Raw genomic sequence first — 22,658 nt, forward strand, 5'->3', positions numbered from 1 at the left:
CACCCTCCTCTTGGTGTTGAGACAAACAAATTCCTCAACACCACTGATGTGTTGCCAGGCATGCTGCCTCAACACATCTTTTATCTTAGTGTTGAAATGTGCAAATTCCTCAAACACTAACCACTGTGTTGCCAGGCATTCTGCCTCAACACATCCTTTCTCTTGGTGATGAGACGTGCAAATTCCTTAACAGTCACTACTGTGTTGCCAGGCATGCTGCCTCAACACACCCTCCTCTTGGTGTTTAGACGTACAAATTACTCAACACCACTATTGTGTTGTCAGGCATACTGCCTCAACACGTTTTCCGCTTAGTGGTGAGACGTGAAAATTCCTCAACACCACAACTGTGTTTCCAGGCATGCTGCCTCAACACATCCTTTTTCTTAGAGTTAAGACGTGCAAATTCCTCAACACTCACTACTGTGTTGCCAGGCATGCTTCCTCAACACACCCTCCTCTTGGTGTTGAGACGCGCAAATTCCTCAACGCCACTGTTGTGTTGTCAGGCATGCTGCATCAACATATCCTTTCTATTAGTGTTAAGACGTGCAAATTCCTCAACACTCACCACTGTGTTTCCAGGAACGCTTCCTCAACACATCCCTTCTCTTAGTGTTGAGACGTGCAAATTCCTCAACACTCGCCACTGTGTTGCCAGGCATACTGCCTCAACACATCCTTTCTCTTAGTGTTGAGACGTCAAAATTCCTCAACACTCGCTACTGTGTTGCCAGGCATGCTGCCTCAACACACCCTCCTCTTGGTGTTGAAATGTACAAATACCTCAACACCACTATTGTGTTGTCAGTCATACTACCTCAACACGTTTTCCTCTTAGTGTTGAGACGTGCAAATTCCTAAAAATCACAACTGTGTTGCCAGGCATGCTGCCTCAACACATCATTTCTCTTAGTGTTGAGACGTGCAAATTCCTCAACACTCACTACTGTGTTTCCAGGCATGCTGACTCAACACACACTCCTCTTGGTGTTGAGACGCACAAATTCCTCAACACCACTGCTGTGTTGCAGGGCATGCTGCCTCAACACATCTATTCTCTTAGTGTTGAGACGTGCAAATTCCTCAACACTCACCACTGTGTTGCCAGGCATGCTGCCTCAACACATCATTTCTCTTAGTGTTGAGATGTGCAAATTTCTTAACACTGACTACTGTGTTGCCAGGCATGCTGCATCCACACACCCACCTATTAGTGTTGAGACGTACAAATTCCTCAACACCACTATTGTGTTTTCAGGCATACTGCCTCAACACGTTTTCCTCGTAGTGTTGAGACGTGCAAATTCCTCAACACCACAACTGTGTTTCCAGGCATGCTGCCTCAACACATCCTTTCTCTTAATGTTGAGACGTGCAAATTCCTCAATACTCACTACTGTTTTGCCAGGCATGCTGCCTCAACACACCCTACTCTTGGTGTTGAGACGCGCAAATTACTCAACACCACTACTGTGTTTCCAGGCATGCTGCCTCAGCACACGCTCCTCTTGGTGTTGAGACGCACAAATTCCTCAACACCACTACTGTGTTGCCAGGCATGCTGCCTCAACACATCCTTTCTCTTAGTGTTGAGACGTGCAAATTCCTCAACACTCTCTACAGTGTTTCCAGGCATGCTGCCTCAACACACCCTCCTCTTGGTGTTCAGACGCGTAAATTCCTCAACAACACTGCTGTGTTGCCAGGAATGCTGCCTCAACACACCCTCCTCTTGGTGTTGAGACGCACAAGTTCCTCAACTCCACTACTGTGTTGCCAGGCATGCATGTTGCCAGGCATTGTGCCTGAACACACCCTCCTATTGATTATCAGACGAACAAATTCCTCAACACCACTATTGTGTTGTCAGGCATACTGCCTCAACACGTTTTCCTCTTAGTGTTGAGACGTGCAAATTCCTCAACACCATAACTGTTGCCAGGCATCCTGCCTCAACACATCCTTTCTCTTTGTGTTGAGACGTGCAAATTCCTCAACACTCACTACTGTGTTGCCAGGTATGCTGCCTCAACACACCCTCCTCTTAGTGTTGAGACGCGCAAATTCCTCAACACAACTACTGTTTTTCCAGGCATGCTGCCTCAACACATCCTTTCTATTAGTGTTGAGACGTGCAAATTCCTCAACACTAACCACTGTGTTTCCAGGCATGCTGCCTCAACACATCCTTCCTCTTAGTGTTGAGACGTGCAAATTCCTCAACACTCACTACTGTGTTACCAGGCATGCTGCCTCAACACACCCTCTTCTTGGTATTGATACGTACAAATTCCTCAACATCACTATTGTGTTGTCAGGCATACTTCCTCATCACGTTTTCCTCTTAGTGTTAAGACGTGCAAATTCCTCAACACCACAACTGTGTTGCCAGGCATGATGCCTCAACAATCCTTTCTCTTAGTGTTGAGACGTAAAAATTCCTCAACACCCACTACTGTGTTTCCAGGAATGTCGCCTCAACACACCCTCCTCTTGGTGTTGAGACAAACTAATTCCTCAACACCGCTGATGTGTTGCCAGGCATGCTGCCTCAACACATCTTTTATCTTAGTGTTGAAATGTGCAAATTCCTCAAACACTAACCACTGTGTTGCCAGGCATGCATGTTGCCAGGCATTGTGCCTGAACACTCCCTCCTATTGATTATCAGACGAACAAATTCCTCAACACCACTATTGTGTTGTCAGGCATACTGCCTCAACACGTTTTCCTCTTAGTGTTGAGACGTGCAAATTCCTCAACACCATAACTGTTGCCAGGCATCCTGCCTCAACACATCCTTTATCTTTGTGTTGAGACGTGCAAATTTCTCAACACTCACTACTGTGTTGCTAGGCATGCTGCCTCAACACACCCTCCTCTTAGTGTTGAGACGCGCAAATTCCTCAACACAACTATTGTTTTTCCAGGCATGCTGCCTCAACACATCCTTTCTATTAGTGTTGAGACGTGCAAATTCCTCAACACTAACCACTGTGTTTCCAGGCATGCTGCCTCAACACATCCTTCCTCTTAGTGTTGAGACGTGCAAATTCCTCAACACTCACTACTGTGTTACCAGGCATGCTGCCTCAACACACCCTCTTCTTGGTATTGATACGTACAAATTCCTCAACATCACTATTGTGTTGTCAGGCATACTTCCTCATCACGTTTTCCTCTTAGTGTTGAGACGTGCAAATTCCTCAACACCACAACTGTGTTGCCAGGCATGATGCCTCAACAATCCTTTCTCTTAGTGTTGAGACGTGAAAATTCCTCAACACCCACTACTGTGTTTCCAGGAATGTCGCCTCAACACACCCTCCTCTTGGTGTTGAGACAAACAAATTCCTCAACACCACTGATGTGTTGCCAGGCATGCTGCCTCAACACATATTTTATCTTAGTGTTGAAATGTGCAAATTCCTCAAACACTAACCACTGTGTTGCCAGGCATTCTGCCTCAACACATCCTTTCTCTTGGTGATGAGACGTGCAAATTCCTTAACAGTCACTACTTTGTTGCCAGGCATGCTGCCTCAACACACCCTCCTCTTGGTGTTGAGACGTACAAATTCCTCAAGACCACTATTATGTTGTCAGGCATACTGCCTCAACACGTTTTCCGCTTAGTGGTGAGACGTGCAAATTCCTCAACACCACAACTGTGTTTCCAGGCATGCTGCCTCAACACATCCTTTTTCTTAGAGTTAAGACGTGCAAATTCCTCAACACTCACTACTGTGTTGCCAGGCATGCTTCCTCAACACACCCTCCTCTTGGTGTTGAGACGCGCAAATTCATCAACGCCACTGTTATGTTGTCAGGCATGCTGCATCAACATATCCTTTCTATTAGTGTTAAGACGTGCAAATTCCTCAACACTCACCACTGTGTTGCCAGGCATGCTGCCTCAACACATCCTTTCTCTTAGTGTTGAGACGTGCAAATTCTTCAACACTTACTACTGTGTTGCCAGGCATGCTGCCTCGACACACCCTCCTCTTGGTATTGAGACGTACATATTCCTCAACACCACTATTGTGTTGTCAGGCATACTGGCTCAACACGTTTTCCTCTTAGTGTTAAGACGTGCAAATTCCTTAACATCACAACTGTGTTGGTAGGCATGCTGCCTCAACACATCCTTTCTCTTAGTATTGAGACGTGCAAATTCCTCAACACTCTCTACTGCGTCGCCAGGCATGCTGCCTCAACACACCCTCCTCTTGGTGTTCAGACGCGCAAATTTCTCAACACCACTACTGTATTGCCAGGCATGCTGCCTCAACACATCTTTTCTATTAGTGTTGAGATGTGAAAATTCCTCAACAATACCATTGTGTTTCCAGGCATGCTGCCTCAACAAATCCTTTCTCTTAGTGTTGAAACGTGCAAATTCCTCAACACTCACTACTGTGTTGCCAGGCATGCTTCCTCAACACACCCTCCTCTTGGTGTTGAGACGTACAAATTCCTCAACACCACTATTTTGTTGTCAGGCATACTGCCTCAACACGTTTTCCTCTTAGTGTTGAGACGTGCAAATTCCTCAACACCACAACTGTATTTGCAGGCATGCTGCCTCAACACATCATTTCTCTTAGTGTTGAGACGTGCAAATTCCTCAACACTCACTACTGTGTTGCCAGGCATGCTTCCTCAACACACCCTCCTCCTGGTGTTGAGACGCACAAATTCCTCAACACCACTACTGTGTTTCCAGGCATGCTGCCTCAACACATCCTTACTCTTAGTGTTGAGACATGCAAATTCCTCAACACTCACCACTGTGTTTCCAGGCATGCTGCTTCAACACATCCCTTCTCTTAGTGTTGAGACGTGCAAATTCCTCAACACTCACTACTGTGTTGCCAGGCATGCTTCCTCAACACACCCTCCTCTTGGTTTTGAGACGCGCAAATTCCTCAACACCACTACTGTGATGCCAGACATGATGCCTCAATACATCCTTTCTCTTAGTGTTGAGACTTGCAAATTCCTCAACACTCACCACTGTGTTGCCAGGCATGCTGCTTCAACACATCCTTTCTCTTAGTGTTGAGACGTGCAAATTCCTCAACACTCACTACTGTGTTGCCAGGCATGCTGCCTCAACACACCCTCCTCTTGGTATTGAGACGTACAAATTCCTCAAGACCACTATTATGTTGTCAGGCATACTGCCTCAACACGTTTTCCTTTTAGTGTTGAGACGTGCAAATTCCTCAACACCACAACTGTGTTGCCAGGCATTTAGAAAAAGCAGGGTCTAACAACCACACCTAAAGAACAGCTCAGTATTATCAATCACCTCACAATAATCTTAATCGGCGCAGCGAAAAAAGATATTGTGGAATCACAAACGATGAGACGAAGTTTGTTTGTGATTACTTTTCTATCTTTCCTATCGGAGATATCGATCTCAAGCCAATTATTACAATTTTACTCGTACGATAGAAACAACAAGATCAGATCACACAACTACGATAAAAGTAGTATCGGTCTGGCTTCACAATCCCAATGAAGTCTTTAAGTTGTTAACCTGGTTTAGAAGAAGAAACCAAAGGTTAAAGGAGAATTGACTCTAGCTTAGCATAACTAGTATCACACATAATGTGTAGGGATTAGGTTTCCCAGTTGCTAGAGTTCTCCTTTATATACACTTACAAATCAGGGTTTGCTGTCAATGTTAGCTTAGTATCAAAGCATTCAATATTTACCGTTAGATGAAAACCTGAATAGATTCAAGCTAATATTTCTCAACCGTTAGATCAAAAACTTAGCTTTTCACACACAAATGAAATGTCCAATTTTTGGTTTATGAACCGTACCCAAACATTAACATTTGTTGGTTCAAAAAGTCAACCAAATGGTTAGCCATATGATTACTCTCATATCAACCTTATTCTTCTTCACCATAACTAGTTCAAATGACTCAAATGAACTAGTTAGAGAGTTGTTCAATCGCAAGAAAATCTTATGTAACTACACAAGACACAATTGAAGCAAAATCGGTTTGATTCACTCGAATCGGTTCATGAATTTATAGTCACGGTTTGCAAAAGCATTCCTTAGTTTTTTTAAACATTAGTTCAAGAACAACTGACTTTAGATATAACCTGCTCAAGTTCGCGGACTGGGTTCGCGGACTTAAGCTCATGGAAGGAGTACACAATCTCCAGCAGAAAATCTCGGGACGAGAAGTTCTGCAAGTTCGCGTACTGAGTTCATGGACTTGGCTCACGCCACTTCCAACTTCACTTGATCAAAAAAGTTAGCAAACTTTGGTTCAAGGAATATGACTTATGCATATATGTGTTTCCACAACAATGCTTATATCCACTAATGGTTATGTAATCTAAACTCTCATTTCAAGCATTGAAACATTCTCAGAGAACGTTATATAGCCGTTATTCATAGACCATTTTTCGTCAGAGCAATTTTCAAAGTGACTGAAACATAACATGACTTTCATCACTTGGTAAATATGAATTCGGCTAAAGCGAAAGCTTACCAACACACATTTCGAGAAATAGATAGGCGAGATAAACTCGGATCGAAATAGAAAATGTGTATAATGAAAGTCTATATATCAAAACGACTTTTGTCTCAAGAGTAGAAGATAGAGTAAATAGACTTTTGAGTGACAGATAAGTTCAAGTCTCCACATACCTTTTAGTCGATGAAGATCCATTAGTTCCTTGAGTAGTCCTTCGTCTTGTATGATGATTTCCATGGAATCTTGAGCTCAACTACACTTTCTATCCTAATCCAAGACCTTAGCTCTAATAGGCTAGTAATCAAGACTTATAGTTTTGATCACTAATATTGACAAACATGCTTGAGATAGCAACGCATGCGAGTTCGACCGAGCAATGCTCTAACAATCTCCCCCTTTGTCAATTTTAATGGCAAAACTATTAATATATATGGAATAAAAAAAATAAATAAATAAACTTTTGTAGCTCCTATTCCACATGCCTAATCTTCAACATTACTCGAAATCTTCGTCACTTCCAAGTACTCCAATGATCCCAAAGGTTTTAAGTTTAGCATCATCGTTGTTGAAAATCAGTAGCTATAACAACAAGAAAACAATAATTCTCAATCATTGTTATACAGTGTTATAGTATCATTATACAACGTCAAAGTTCAATTGTATCAAAACTTCAACAACAATACAATGGTGATATGTATCACTCCCCCTTAGTCAATACTCCATCTCACATGGAAACCACTCCTCCTTACATAATGATTCGAAAACCATATGTATTTGTAGTGTGAACTACATATTAATTCTCCCCCTTTTTGTCAATAAAATTGGCAAAGGTACAAGAACGGGGTCCTAATGAAATTTCCGAAAGAGACATTTCATGACCAAAAGAAAGAACACACATCATCTTATTTAGATGCAATCATAAAGACGAAGCTAAATGCATTCATCAAGGAGTTTAAAGATACAAGATAACCCCTATAATATTCCAAACCGCACTCCCACAAAGATTTGGCAATTAAGCGCAAGTTCAAAAAGAACTCTCCCCCATAATATGTCATTCCCAAGGGAACAACAAGAGCGACCTTAATTTCGAGAGAGAAAAGAAGGATTTCTTTGGACATAACAAATCACATACAAGTATGAATTTGAATCCAAAATATTAAATTAACCACAAGAAGTTCATGATTAATTTAACCGAAAATGCTCAACACAAGTAAACTTATGGAGACTTAAGAGCGCTCAGTTAGATTAATCACAAGTAAACCCATAATTAATCTAATCGAAATACACAACCAAATTAACCACAAAAGTAATCAATTTAATTGGTCATACTCACATAAGAGAGTCCATGGAGCAATTCCTAAGTTAATCATGAAAACAATCAACCCAGTCATGAACGCTCAAACATAAGAAGACTTATGGAGTCACAGCTAAATAACCAAACAAGATGATTAATTTAGTTCAAAATGCTCGACATAAAGTACCTTACGGAACAACAACAAGGCTAATCATAAACATAATCAACTTGGTTGTTTCATGCTCAACATAAGACACATTACAAAGCCACACAGTAATACATAAAATATGGATCAGGGAAGATCAATTACTGCGGAATATACAAGGATTCATTCTATTTTCGATCACTATTTGTATAACGACATTTAATAGACATAATCCTTGCAAACAAAAGATTTTAACCTATCTTCCATCAATAATTGACAATATAGGCTTAAATTTTGTATTTGTCAAAAGTCCATTCATTCTTTCATCAATACATGCATATCAATTCATGAACGACTTTACTTTTGACAATCAAGTTCACGGACGCAAACACACATATCCCATAACAATATTGCAATATATAAAAGCATAAAGATTAATACTGCAAAAATCATCTTCCAAACAATTTAGAATTTAAACCAATAAATCTAAAAACATGAAGATGAAAACGTTGGATATAGCTATGTGTAATCACAATAATGGCTATTCCAACCTCTAGTTATTCTTCTAAACAAAACAAGAAAAATAGAAGATTTACTAGGCGAACTAAAGAAAAAATCAGAGTTCATTGAGGACCTCGTATATTTCAATGATTCCATCAAACAAGGTATCACTGATTTCCTTTATTCTCTTGATTGTAGACACACCATGTTCGTGAGTTAGAACACTAACTTAACGATCAACAACCCGAGCAAGTTGTCTAGCTTTGACGCAGTCCATGATGAGCTTCTTTTGATTCCGTATCAGAATATTCTGATTTGCAAGGATTCTGGCCTGGCCATCTAGGAGTTGGTTTATTTGCAGTTGCAGATTTGCAAACTCGACCTTTGAATCGTTTTGAAAACGAGTTAAATCCTTGACAGAATCATCAATCCAGGAGTTGTGATGCTTTCTTTCAAGCATCTTCTTTAGAACCATCTCTCGAATTGACTCACGTCCTTGAGTGTCTTACTCCATATCAAGATTCACAATCTCTTGAGATTTTGCAGAGTTCTCCATATTATTTTTGTTAAGGGAAGGAAAACCCAACAAAGTAATATATATGTGTTTGTAAACACAGGTTGGAAACCCTAAGAACTCACAGGAGGAGGACGCGGACGTTTATGGACCGTCAACACAAAGAAAACTTAAAACAGAAAGAAAATAATATACAACATACTTGAGTCTCTCTCAATAATTTTCCTTGTACCTCTCAAGTTATAAATAAGGAAAAGAATACCTGGAATCAGGTGGTAGAGTAGAAATTAATCCCACTATGATCATCGAGAAAGGAGTTGTACATATCATATGGTAGTTTGATCTTTGTGTTCTTCGCCTTTCTTTGGTTAACCTTCATCCCAGAAGAGTAAGACACAGTGTGGTTAACATATCCATCAGAAGGGTTTCTCTGAGGACTAAATCTAGGACCTCTTGCAATTGGTTCAAGAGGATCAGAATATAGAGGAATTCATTTTCTAGACTTAGATTTCCAGAAACATTCTTATAAACACAGGGAATGCTTTTGTCAGCAGTACAAGAATTTATACTACTAGAAAGCATATTATTCCTGTGATGATTTCTAAGAAAGAGATCATGTTTATAAGGTATCTGGTTTTCTGTGGGCATGTGATTCACTGCAGTAGTCGACGGACTATTTATCCCATTGACAGTGTAAAGAAGCAAATTATGAAGTTTAGAAATTTGTTTCTTTCTGGCAAAACAATGGATAGCATAGTGATTCTTTTTCCCACAAAAAGTACAGGTTCGTGGAGGAGAAGCAACAATTGGCACCTGTTTTAACTTCATAGACATGTGAGAAGATTGTAAGTTATGCAAACTTTTCTTGACACAATCTTCTTCTGGGAAACATTTCGTCATGTACAGTAACTCATGAGAGTTAGTATGTACATAAAAATTTCTCTTTAAGACAGAGTTTTCATTTTCCAAGGATTTACACTGTTCATGAGCTAGAGTAAGAGATGCTTCTAGTTTCTCTTTTTCAACACGAAGTATGTTAATATATGATGAATGAGTCTCGCTCAAACGTTTCTCTCTAATTGAGTCTTCCTTAACAATATCTTCAAGAACACTAATCTTTTCACGCTGTTGATTAGTTTCTTGGAGAAATTTTTCAATATTCTTAGAGAAAGAATCAATGATGTTGTAGAGTTAATGTTCTCGATCAAGAGACTTTTCAAATTCATCAATAAGCTGATCATGATCCCGAAAATCAATAATCTCAGCAGTGTTTTTTGAGATTCTGGTGAGCTCCTTTTCCGCTTTTGCAATAGTGCCCAATGTCTCATCAGAGAGAGAGAGATGTCAACACTAGATGGGACAACCTTCTTACCTCGGGATTCAGAAGAATCTGCTAAGGAGTGATCCTTTGAGGTATTTCCAAGACATTTGACATAGTTAAAAGCTTTAGAAGGCATCTTGGTATGCGTGTAAGAGATTCTGTCCATAGACTCAGATTGCCACAAACAAAGACTTGTAAGGTCTTAAACGTGTTTGCCTGCTCTGATACCAATTGAAAAAGCGGGAGTCTAACAACCACACCCAATATTTCTCTTAGCAATCCGCATGGACAAACTCTAATATACTTTCTAGAGAATCAACTAGACAGTCAGACTCAATCTAGATAAAAGTATATCAAAGAGTTTATATCTCAATCTCTTGATTTGATTTTTACTCAAGCAAATAGAAATTTGCGAGTCTTTATCAAAGAGAGATAACTTGGATGGTACCAAAGACCAATATCCAAGTGTCAATCAATTTAAATCAACAACCAAAAGGTCGGATATTCTAATTGATTGAATAACGCACAACCTGTATTATTTCAATTATATAAACAAATATAATGCGGAATATAAATTACACAAACACCAGAATTTTGTTAACGAGGAAACCGCAAATGCAGAAAACCCCCGGGACCTAGTCCAGATTGAACAGACACTGTATTAAGCCGCTACAGACACTAGCATACTCCAAACTAACTTCGGTATGGACTGTAATTGTACCCCAATCAATCTCACACTGATCCAAGGTACAGTTATGCTCCTACGCCTCTGATCCCAGCAGGATACTGCACACTTGATTCCCTTAGCTGCTCTCACCCACAACTAAGAGTTGCTACGACCCAAAGTCGAAGATTTAAATAAACAAATCTGTATCACACAGAAAAGTCTACGATAATAGATATATCCGTCTTCCACGAATATACCTACGAGTTTTGTTCCGTCTTTTGATAAATCAAGGTGAACAGGAACCAATCAATAATACCAGACTTATATTCCCGAAGAACAGCTCAGTATTATCAGTCACCTCACAATAATATTAATCGACGCGGCGAAAAAAGATATTGTGGAATCACAAACGATGAGACGAAGTTTGTTTGTGATTACTTTTCTACCTTGCCTATCGGAGATATCAATCTCAATCCAATCATTACAATTGTACTCGTACGATAGAAACAACAAGATCAAATCACACAACTACGATAAAAGTAGTATCGGTCTGGCTTCACAATCCCAATGAAGTCTTTAAGTCGTTAACATGGTTTAGAAGAAGAAACCAAAGGTTAAAGGAGAATCGACTCTATCTTAGCACAACTAGTATCACACAGAATGTGTGGGGATTAGGTTTCCCACTTGTTAGAGTTCTCCCTTATATACACTTTCAAATCAGGGTTTGCAATCAATGTTATCTTAGTAACAAAGTATTCAATATTCACCGTTATATGAAAACCTGAATAGATTCAAGCTAATATTTCTCAACTGTTAAATCGAAAACTTAGCTTGTCACACACAAATGAAATGTCCAGTTTTGGGTTTATGAACCGTAACCAAACATTAACATTTGTTGGTTCAACAAGTCAACCAAATGGTTAGCCATATGATTACGTTCATATCAACCTTATTCTTCTTGGCAATAACTAGTTCAAATGACTCAAATGAACTAGTTAGAGAGTTGTTCAATTGCAAGGAATCTTATGTAACTACACAAGACACAACTGCAACAAAATCTGTTTGATTCACTCGAGTCGGTTCATGAACTTTATAGCCGCGGTTTGCAAAAGCATTCCTTAGTTTATTTAAAACGTTAGTTCAAGAACAACCGACTTTAAATATAACCTGCTCAAGTTCGCGGACTGGGTTCACGGACTTAAGCTCATGGAAGGACTACAAAAACTCCAGCACAAAATCTCGGGCCAAGAAGTTCCGCAAGTTCGCGGACTTGGCTCACGCCACTTCCATCTTCACTTGATCGACAAAGTTAGCAAACTTTGGTTCAAGGAATAGGACTTATGCATATATGTGTTTCCATAATAATGCTTATATCCTCCAATGGTTATGTAATCTAAACTCTCATTTCAATCATTGAAACATTCTCAGAGAACGTTATATCGCCGTTATTCACAGACCATTTTTCGTCAGAGAAATTTTCAAAGTGATTGAAACATAACATGACTTACGTCACTTGGTAAAGATGAATTCGGCTAAAGCGAAAGCTTACCAACACACATTTCTAGAAATAGATAGGCGAGATAAACTCGCCTCGAAATAGCAAATGTGTATAATGAAATTCTATATATCAAAACAACTTTTGTCTCAAGAGAAGGAGATAGAGTAAATGGACTTTTGAGTGACAGATAAGTTCAAGTCTCCACATACCTTTTATTCGATGAAGATCCGTTAGTTCCTTGAGTAATCCTTCGTCTTGTATGATGATTTCCATGGAGTCTTGAGCTCAACTACACTTTCTATCCTAATCCAAGACCTTAGCTCTAATAGGATAGTAATCAAGACTTATAGTTTTGATGACTACTATTAACAAACATGCTTGAGATAGCAATGCATGTGAGTTCGACCGAGCAATGCTCTAACAATGCTGCCTCAACACATCCTTTCTCTTAGTGTTGAGACGTGCAAATTCCTCAACACTCACTACTGTGTTGCCAGGCATGCTGCCTCAACACACCCTCCTCTTGGTGTTGAGACATACAAATTCCTCAACACCACTATTGTGTTTTCAGGCATACTGCCTCAACACGTTTTCCTCTTAGTGTTGAGACGTGCAAATTCTTCAACACCACAAATGTGTTTCCAGGCATGCTGCCTCAACACATCCTTTCTCTTAGTGTTGAGACGTGCAAATTCCTCAACACTCACTACTGTATTTCCAGGCATGCTGCCTCAACACACCCTCCTCTTGGTGTTGAGACGTACAAATTCATCAACACCACTATTGTGTTGTCGGGCATACTGCCTCAACACGTTTTCCTCTTAGTGTTGAGACGTGCAAATTCCTCAACACCACAACTGTGTTGCCAGGCATGCTGTCTCAACACATCCTTTCTCTTAGTGTTGTGACGTACAAATTACTCAACACCACTATTGTGTTGTCAGGCATACTTCCTCAACACGTTTTCCTCTTAGTGTTGAGACATGCAAATTCCTCGAAACTCACTACTGTGTTGTCAGGCATGCTGCCTCAACACACCCTCCTCTTGGTGTTGAGACGTACAAATTCCTCAACGCCATTATTGTGTTGTCAGGCATACTGCCTCAACACGTTTTCCTCTTAGTGTTGAGACGTGCAAATTCCTCAACACCACAACTATGTTGCCAGGAATGCTGCCTCAACAATTCTCTCTCTTAGTGTTGAGACGTGCAAATTCCTCAACACTCACTAATGTGTTGCCAGGCATGTTGCTTCAACACATCCTTTCTCTTAGTATTGAGACATGCAAATTCCTAAACACTCACTACTGTGCTGCCAGGCATGCTGTCTTAACACACCCTCCTCTTGGTGTTGAGACGTACAAATTTCTCAACACCACTATTGTGTTGTCAGGCATACTGCCTCAACACGTTTTCCTCTTAGTGTTGAGATGTGCGAATTCCTCAACACCACTACTGTGTTGCCAGGCATGCTGCCTCAACACATCCTTTCTCTTAGTGTTGAGACGTGCAAATTCCTCAACAGTCACCACTGTGTTGACATGCATGCTGCCTCAATATATCCTTCCTCTTAGTGTTGAGACGTGAAAATTCCTCAACACTCACCACCGTGTTGTCAGGCATCACTGCCTCAACACATCTTCATCTTAGTGTTGAGATGCGCAATTTCCTCATCACTCACTAATGTTGTCAGGTGTCATTGCATCAACACATCATAGTGCTGACGGCTCCACCACCTCAACACCCATCTTTGTACTCAAGGATCAACTTCCTTAACACTCATCAGTCGAGGCTCCGCTACATCGTTTTAGTGTTCTCGGACTCAACGTACCATAAGGGTTATCGCTACTTGCCTTGACGCTTCATTAAACATGTTCTGCTCAAAGGCCAAGATGACCTCTCTCTACCGGTAACGTCTGTTTACTCTTCTCATGAATTTTATTCCCGTCTGTCACCATTTATTGCTTGACCCGCAACAATGTCACTATTACGTGCTAAGCAGGGGACTTAATGTTGATGGTGGTTTTTAGTTCAGGGATAAAATTGTAAAACCAGCATTTAATGTGTTTTCACCCTGTAAGGGGTTGAAAAGTGACGAGTGCAGAAAACCTCCTCGCCCATTGAGCAATTCAATGTATATGAAATTCACTCAGAATGGTGCGCGTAGTAGCAATCCCAAATATTCTGTGATTTCTATTATATACCAGCATTATCAATTAATGCATGATTTGCCTAGTATTTTCCGTGTTATATTCTCATCCGAACTCTCATCATTGACATACATGACGATTAAGTGTTCACTCTTAGCAGAGTAGCATGAATCTCCCAAAGTGCCAGTACTGAGATCTGCATGAAAATACCCACACAGGCTACGTCACTCCCTGATAAAGAGAATCTCGTATCGACGTACTTTTAATTAAAGACAGCTCGATCGAACACGATTAAATTCCTTAAGGAAAATCTAGACTGTCAATATCAGTCTCAGAAACGATCACGGCCACACAACTTGGCCGCACGATTTAACAAGCGTATCTTATTCCTAACATAACTAGTAAATCACCGTAGTGACCACCGGCGGGCCCATTAGTGCCCTAGTCGATCGAGTCCCATTCCCTCAGCCGCAAGTGCTTCGAACGCCGACCCCAAACATGGGTGATCGCGCTGTATAAAAATAGCTCGAACGAGCTGAAACCGTTAAAAAGGGTCTCAGAAGCATCACGACTGTCCAACTTCGCCAACCTAGTTGGACAGCTTGGATCTTCCTACAGATGATTAAGGAAATGCCATCATGCACACTGGCGGACCAACTTCCTCCTTGCTCGATCGGCAATGTACTTAAATCGATCACAACCATCCAACTTAGACAGCCTGGATGGATGTCTTAGATCGCGTTCTGGACAATCAAGGAGGTGCACATGAGTTCACCACCGGCCCAACATTATTCCCGCTCGACCGACTTACCCGTGGGAAGTCAATTATGCATCGAGTCGCTCAATTGAATTAGAGTAGTCGTGGCTATTCTAAACCTTAATTCACGTTTGCGTCAATGAGCTTGTGTCGCAAATCGATCATGACCAATCATCTTCGCCGGATGAATCGAGTGGCCTAGATATGATTTTAGATGGCCTAGGAGGTGTCAATATGCACGCCAACGGCCCGTATTCACACATGATCGGCCTGCTCTTATTAGCGCCCAACACTCACGTTCGATTAGCCAAACTAGGGTTAGGCACATGGTTTCCAAACCTTAATTTGAATCAACGGCGGAAAACATCTGCCACAAATCATATCGTCCGTATGACTTTTCTAGCATGGTCGGACGGCTTAGATCAAGTGTTTAGTGATCAATGAGATACCTCAATGATCATCGACCGCCTCTCTTTCACAAGGAGCGATCGACCAAGAGATGGCTCGTCCATACGTCCCTCAATTTTATTTTTTTTATTTTTTTTAACAAAAACCAAAACAAGCCTAGTCAAAACCAGGATAAAAAATAAAGAAATAAAAGAAAAGAAGCTAAAAGCAAAGCTAAACAAATCTATAATATGGTTGATCAGGGAACTCAAGGCATGGCAAGCTGCTAGGTTTGTCAGTGAAAGTATGCCTCTGACCCTTCTGAAGGTGCACTCCTTCTTTAGAAAAATGATCAGCTGAAAAGTTGATCTCTCTGTAGACATGTCTGTAACATATGGTAAAGCAACAAGTGAGAATTCTCTGCCATCTAGCCAAAAGAAACCATGGGATTTTCTGATGCTTCAAGGAGGTGATGCAAGTTTTGGAATCAGACTGTAAGATTAATTTGAAATGTTGGTTTTCAATAGCCCATTCCAATGCTCTAATGTTAGCCATAAAATCGGCAACATAGTTGGAAGTAACCCCTAAACCTCCAGATTCTTTAAATACAAACATACCTCTGTGGTTTCTAACTACAAAACCATAGCCTGCATTCCCTGGATTGCCTCTGGATGCTCCATCACAGCAAAGTAATAATTCATCCTCATTAGGCAGATTGAAGAAGATTTCAAGGACTCTAACATGTTTCATACTCCTCCTTTGAATGAGAAAGAACTGCAGAATAATCTTTTCAGAATTGGAACCCCACATATTACCTTTTAGTCTGCATTCACAGTCATGGACATTTCTTTTAATCTTGATTTGTAACTTAGTAGCATCAGGTTTGTCATCATCATAGTAAATAGCATTTCTCAAAAACCAGAGTTCAACCATCAAAATGAAAGAACTAATAGCCCACAATTCTTTTATCACGGGGCTAGAACATTTACTCATTTTTAAAAGGTCTTCAAAAGATTTAGGAATAGGGAAATCAAATATACCTCCTAACCAGCTCCACAAACTCTGGCTGAAATGACAATTCCAAAGAATATGATCCATGCTATCTTCTCCATTATGACAAATATAACATCTAGAAGCAAAACTGAAACTTTTTTTCCTCAAGTTTTCTTCTGTAGAGCAAACTTCTCTAGTGATCTTCTAAACATTTGCAGAAGTGGAAGGAATGACTGCAGTGTTCCATATCTTCATGTACCAATGCAGTTTTGGCACATTTTGACTAATTTTTTTCACAGCATCAGACACTGTAAACATTCCAGAGTGACTATTGCACCAGATCAACAGATCTTCTCCAGCTTTTAGAACAGGCAATTGCTCAGGCTTGAAAAAAGTAAGAAATCTTCATGGAAACACCATTGACCATTAACAATAAGATCTTGAACTTTCAAGTAAGGATGAGAAACAATAAAGGGATGATTAGGAAACAAGTTGCATAATGGTTATTCAAAAATCCATCTGTCATTCCATAAGGAAATTTTAGCTCCATTCCCAACAATCCATCTAGTATTGTTATTGAAATCTTGAATAACCATTTAATACCAGGCCAGACTGAAGATCTCTTATAATATGTAATCCAATTGCCATTCTTGTCCATATATTTTGCTAGAAATTTTTTTGCCCATTCATCTTGACAATGCATCATTTTCCATAAAAATTTCTTTAACAAAGCCTTATTCATATCTTCTAATTTTCTAATACCAAGTCCTCCTTCCTCCTTAGAAGTGCAGACCTTATCCCACTTAAGAGTAATGCATTTTCTATCTTCAGCATTCCCTGACCATAAGTAATTTCTTATAATTCTTTCACAAGCATCAATAACCTTTCTTGGCCATTTATAAATGGACATGTTATAGATAGGGATACTACCAAGAACATGTTTCACCAAAGTAAGTCTGGCTTGAAAGTTAAGAAACTTTCCGCTCCATGCTGTTAATCTGTTTTGCATATACTCAACCAGATGCCAGATATGTATAGATTTAACTCTTCCTTGAACAATCATAACTCCTAGATATTTATCAAGAAAAGAGGAAATATCCATTTGAAGAGCATCAACAATTAATCTCTTCCTAGTAGTAGAGGTACCATCAACAAAGCATTTGCTCTTAGCAGCATTTATAACTTGACCAGAAGCAGCTTGGTAATCAATAAGTAAAGCTTTCAAATTATCAATACTTTTCATCCCTCCATTACAGAACAAAAAAATATCATCAGCAAATATTAAATGGGTGGGATGAATTCCATTTCTAATAACCATAGGTTGTATCTTCTTTTCCATCACCAGTTTATGAATATTTTTACTAAGAATATCTTCTGCAATAATAAAAAGAATAGGTGATAAGGGGTCACATTGTTTGAGACCTCAACCAACACCAAAAAAAAACAATTGTTCCACCATTAAGCATAATAAAAAATTTGGTTGATTTAAGCAGCACCATGATCCAGTTACAAAATTTAGCTGAGAAACCAATTGTTTTTAAAGCTCTATACAAAAATTCCCAACTCAGGGTATCATATGCTTGTGATATGTCTAATTTCAAACACAAGTTTCCCCCTCTTCTAGTTACAGCCATTTCATTAACAAGCCCAGAGGCAAGTAAAATCTGTTCATGAATATTTCTGTTCTTAATAAAAGCATAATGTTGCTGAGATATGAGACTTGGCATGTATCTGGTAAGCCTTTCAGTAATAATCTTGGTGATGATTTTGAAGCAGAAGTTACTAAGGCCAATAGGTCTAAAACTTTTAGCATTTTTGGCACCTTTCATTTTTGGAATTAAGACAAGGAAATTAGAATTCATACCACTAGGAATCATAGTGTTTTTCTAGCAATGTTGAATAGCATCCACTAGATTGTCTTTGATGATCTCCCAAGCTGCTCTGTAAAATACTCCAGTAAAACCATCAGGACCAGGAGCACTATCTTGATTCAAGATAAAAACAATCTTCTTAATTTCATCTTCATTAGGGCATTCTTCCAAAAAAGCATTATCATCATCTGAAATAATATGAGGAACAACATCAAATAAGGAGTTATTAATCTGAGGAGTTTGATAAGAAAATCTATTACTGAAGTAGTCAATTAAAATAATGGAAATCCCCTGCTGATCAGTTACAATATTTCCACTAGAATCTTCTAGTTCAGTAATGGAGTTTTGAGCTTGCCTTATTTTTATGCTGGTATGAAAGAATTTGGAATTTATATCTCCATACTTTACCCAGTTAATTCTGGCTATATCTCTTAAAAAGGTATTATAATTATCAGCAGCCAAATCATATTCACCTCTAACAGTTACCAGGTTATTGAGTAAGGAAATATTGGTTGGATCTTCATCTGATTTTTTATTTGCCTCCATAACTTTGTCTTCATCCTTCTTAAGATTTAAATTTACATCACCAAAAACTTCCCAGTTCCAAGCCTTAAAGACATTTCTTGAGTCTTTTAAGTTTGTTCATGAAGATAAAAATAAGATTTCGAAAAATTTCTTCATTCCAAGAATCCATAATCACTTGAATAAAGGAAGGATGAGACAACCACATTCTCTGAAATTTAAAAGGAGTGTTTGGAGCCTTATTAATAATAAAGTCAGAACCAATAAGAGGGCCATGATCAGAAATACCTCTAGCTCCAACATGGTAGTTCCAACCACTGAAAGTATTTAACCATTTAACATTGAAGAAGGCTCTGTCAAGATTACAGAGAATTCTTTTGATACCTGTACTACTATTGCACCAAGAAAAATCAATACCAGTTTTAGGTGCCTAAAGAAGCTCACAGAAATCAATACAGTTGTTAAAGTCACTAACAACTGAAGTAAGAGGAGATCTACCACCTTTTTTTCATCAACAGATAAGACAGTATTAAAATCACCAAGGAGTAACCAAGGTTTATCAAGAAGACTAATGTCACAAAGATCCTTCCACAACTCCCTTCTGTTCACACAACAACTGAAGGAGCCTGAATAGAGCAGTTCCAAAAGAGCCAAATATTGCCTTTGTTACCATCTTTAGAATTATGGATAATTTTATGATTCATACTAGGAAGTTTAATGCCACTTTTTTGCAGTTAATTTTAGGTTCTACCACCCAAACTAAAGTAGGATTATTAAAATTAACTAGAGAATAAAGTTTATCTTTGGACTTTTGTTTTTTAAGGCCTCTTAAATTCCAAAAGATAACTTTCATTTAAAAGGGGGATTTGCAGGAGGTTTCTTCTTCATAGTTGCAGCATTTTTAGTAACAATAATAGAATCAGAGGCACATTGGATATTTGCAGAATCATTTTTAAGAATGGTCACATGTTGTGAAATAGTGCCAAATTCTAATAAATTTGAAGTGCTAACCTCCTTTATCTCTCCATCCTCAGAACTAGAGTAATCAGTGTCATTATCTTGTAGTGCCTCAAACTGATTGCTATTGATTTGAATTAAATAATTATTCACAGAAGGATTACTTGTAGAAGAAGCACCTCCTAACACCTCCATAAATGGAGTTTCAACATTTGTTTCTTCTAAATTTTTTGATGCAGAAGAGTTACTTCCAGATAGTCTTGAAATATTTGTATTATTTGATGTAGGAGATTTACTACCAGATGAACTAGGATTCTTTGAAACTGCATTGTGTGGCACATTACCTTGATTCTTCTCATTGATATTTAAAGTTGGAGTGACAGTTGCTGGGATATGATTATTAGCAGGACCATTATCCTTATGCTCTTGCTGATGTGAAAGTGTAGGATTCTGATCCATAGAGCTTTGCGAAACAGGTTTGCTTAGTCTACATTCAGTAGTAAGATGTCCAACAATCTTACATTTAGTACAGAATTTTGGTAGATTAGTTAAAGTAACCCCTTGAGAGAAAGCTCCATATCTGGTGATAATCCATAACTTGTTAGGAATAGTTTTTGCTAAATCAATTTCAATAAGAACTTTAGCATAAAAACTACTCTGATATTGGAGTGTTGCTGCATCAACCTTAATAGGATTACCAATTGCTCTTCCAATGGTGAAAAGAGTTTTTTCATCCCAATATTCAAGACTTAATCCAGGGAATTGAACCCAAACCATTGCTTTAGAAGTACACTGGTTTTCCGATCTGAAATTAGGAATCCAATTTCTGACTTTAAGGACTTGATCATGAACTTCCCATCTACCATTTTTAACATAATTTTTATCTTCAATATTTGATAATTTGATTGTGAAAAATCCTTTGCCAAGAGGAATCATCTGACATTGACCTGATAAACTCCATGTTTTCTCAAAATAGTTGATGCTTCTGAAAATTTAATACGAATAAGATCAAGTCTTCCTATCAAAGAAAAACGCCATGACTCATACCTATCCTGATCTTGATCATCGATTAGGTTTATCGAGGGATGAGTTTCTGAAATTTTGGATAAATCTACTATCGATGGAGTTACTCCAGATCCATCGTTTATTTCCTTACAACTCATCGTTAAAACCAGAAAAAATTCAAAAAAATGAAATAAATGCTCAGGTGAAAGATCAGTGAATCATGAAACACCAATCATTGATTATGGATTTGAAAATCACCTGAATTAATGATGTTTTTGGTTGAGAAAGTCGAAGAGACGCTGAAAAAAAGGACTGAGTTTTTCGCCGATTCACAGAGCTCATCTCAGTCCGATCCAACCACAAACTATTCCGCTTCTCCATACGGCCCTCAATCGATCTCCCAAAGGTGGTCGGACATGCCACATTTTTAAGACGCTCAATACGCGACTTATTCAATCAAGCTCTAAAACAACGATGCTTCATGCACATCGATTTCCTTGAGATGCTTTCATAAAAGCGATGCTTTACATGCATCGAACACATGCGATATTTTATGAATACCGGCTTCATAAATAACTTGGTTGTTTAACCCAATAACACCGTATTCTATTCTTTGCGGCAAGTCCCACGACTTGACCCACTCACTCGAGACATCGAACATGTCACAAACTGGGGTATTGGTCTGGTGGTTTACAACATGGGCGTGCAACGCGCTCATTACAAGAACGTGTCAGGAAAAGATGAACGGTTAAACACGATGAGAGAAGTGGGTGAAGGAGTGACCACGTGATGATCACCATCTCCTACACAACCCCACTACTCCATCACTTAACTTTCTCCACTTCCTATGAGATCAAGGATGCGCTCAAATGACTTGTATAAATAGGTTTTCAACCTATTTCGACAAAAAAGAACACAAGTGTTATCAACACAAGTATTCAGAAAACACCAAGAACTGATAGCTTACGTTCTGCAAGCCAGTTCCACATTCTGATACAAGTCATAAAACAACCACACCTTCATAATTCAACATTCTGATCTCAAACACCTTCTTCACTTCCCTCCCTAAGATCAACCCTTCTCATTCACTTTGTGACCGAAACAAGTCTGGAACGACCATTTCTTGGTTTAGGCCAGAATTGTACAAATTGATTTCTCGAATCTAAAGTACTCCCGTGCAGTGCATTTGTTTAGGGTTTGAATTTGTTTCTCATCAACACAACCAAACTTACCAAAAACAGCAGAACCAGTTTTTACCCTCAAACACATGGATCTATTGCATGACCCATCCCTAGACAGGGAATCTATTGTAGGACCGATCCTAGTGACTGGTGTGACCGATCATAAGTAGATGCCATGTTTAGGTAGAACCAATCCTAGTGATTGGTATAACCGATCCGAACCCATGTATGTGACTTGGTAGGATCGATTACAACTATCCATTGTGACTTGGTATGACCGATCATATAGTAGTCTTGGAATACTAGTAGAACCATTTATAAACTTGTTTGGAAGCATGGTAGAACCGATTCCAAGATGCAAATCCATGTAAATACGAAATAAGGATTT

The 22,658-nt window shown here is 39.2% G+C and overlaps 1 protein-coding gene across 1 annotated transcript; it reads right to left on the reverse strand.

Annotated features, from left to right (window-relative positions):
• Positions 1 to 19,976: 19,976 nt before the first annotated feature.
• On the reverse strand, positions 19,977 to 20,861 carry LOC113312710. Its single transcript, XM_026561447.1, has one exon. The coding sequence runs from the start codon at positions 20,859 to 20,861 to the stop codon at positions 19,977 to 19,979; it is 885 nt and encodes a 294-aa protein (XP_026417232.1).
• Between the last annotated feature and the right edge of the window lie 1,797 nt (positions 20,862 to 22,658).

Source organism: Papaver somniferum, chromosome 9, assembly GCF_003573695.1.
Source record: "Papaver somniferum cultivar HN1 chromosome 9, ASM357369v1, whole genome shotgun sequence".
Classification (NCBI taxonomy): Eukaryota; Viridiplantae; Streptophyta; class Magnoliopsida; order Ranunculales; family Papaveraceae; genus Papaver; species Papaver somniferum.

Coding starts and splice junctions, on each gene's coding strand:
- LOC113312710 (XM_026561447.1), bottom strand. CDS start 20,861: ATGGTTTGGGTTCAATTCCCTGGATTAAGTCTTGAATATTGGGATGAA.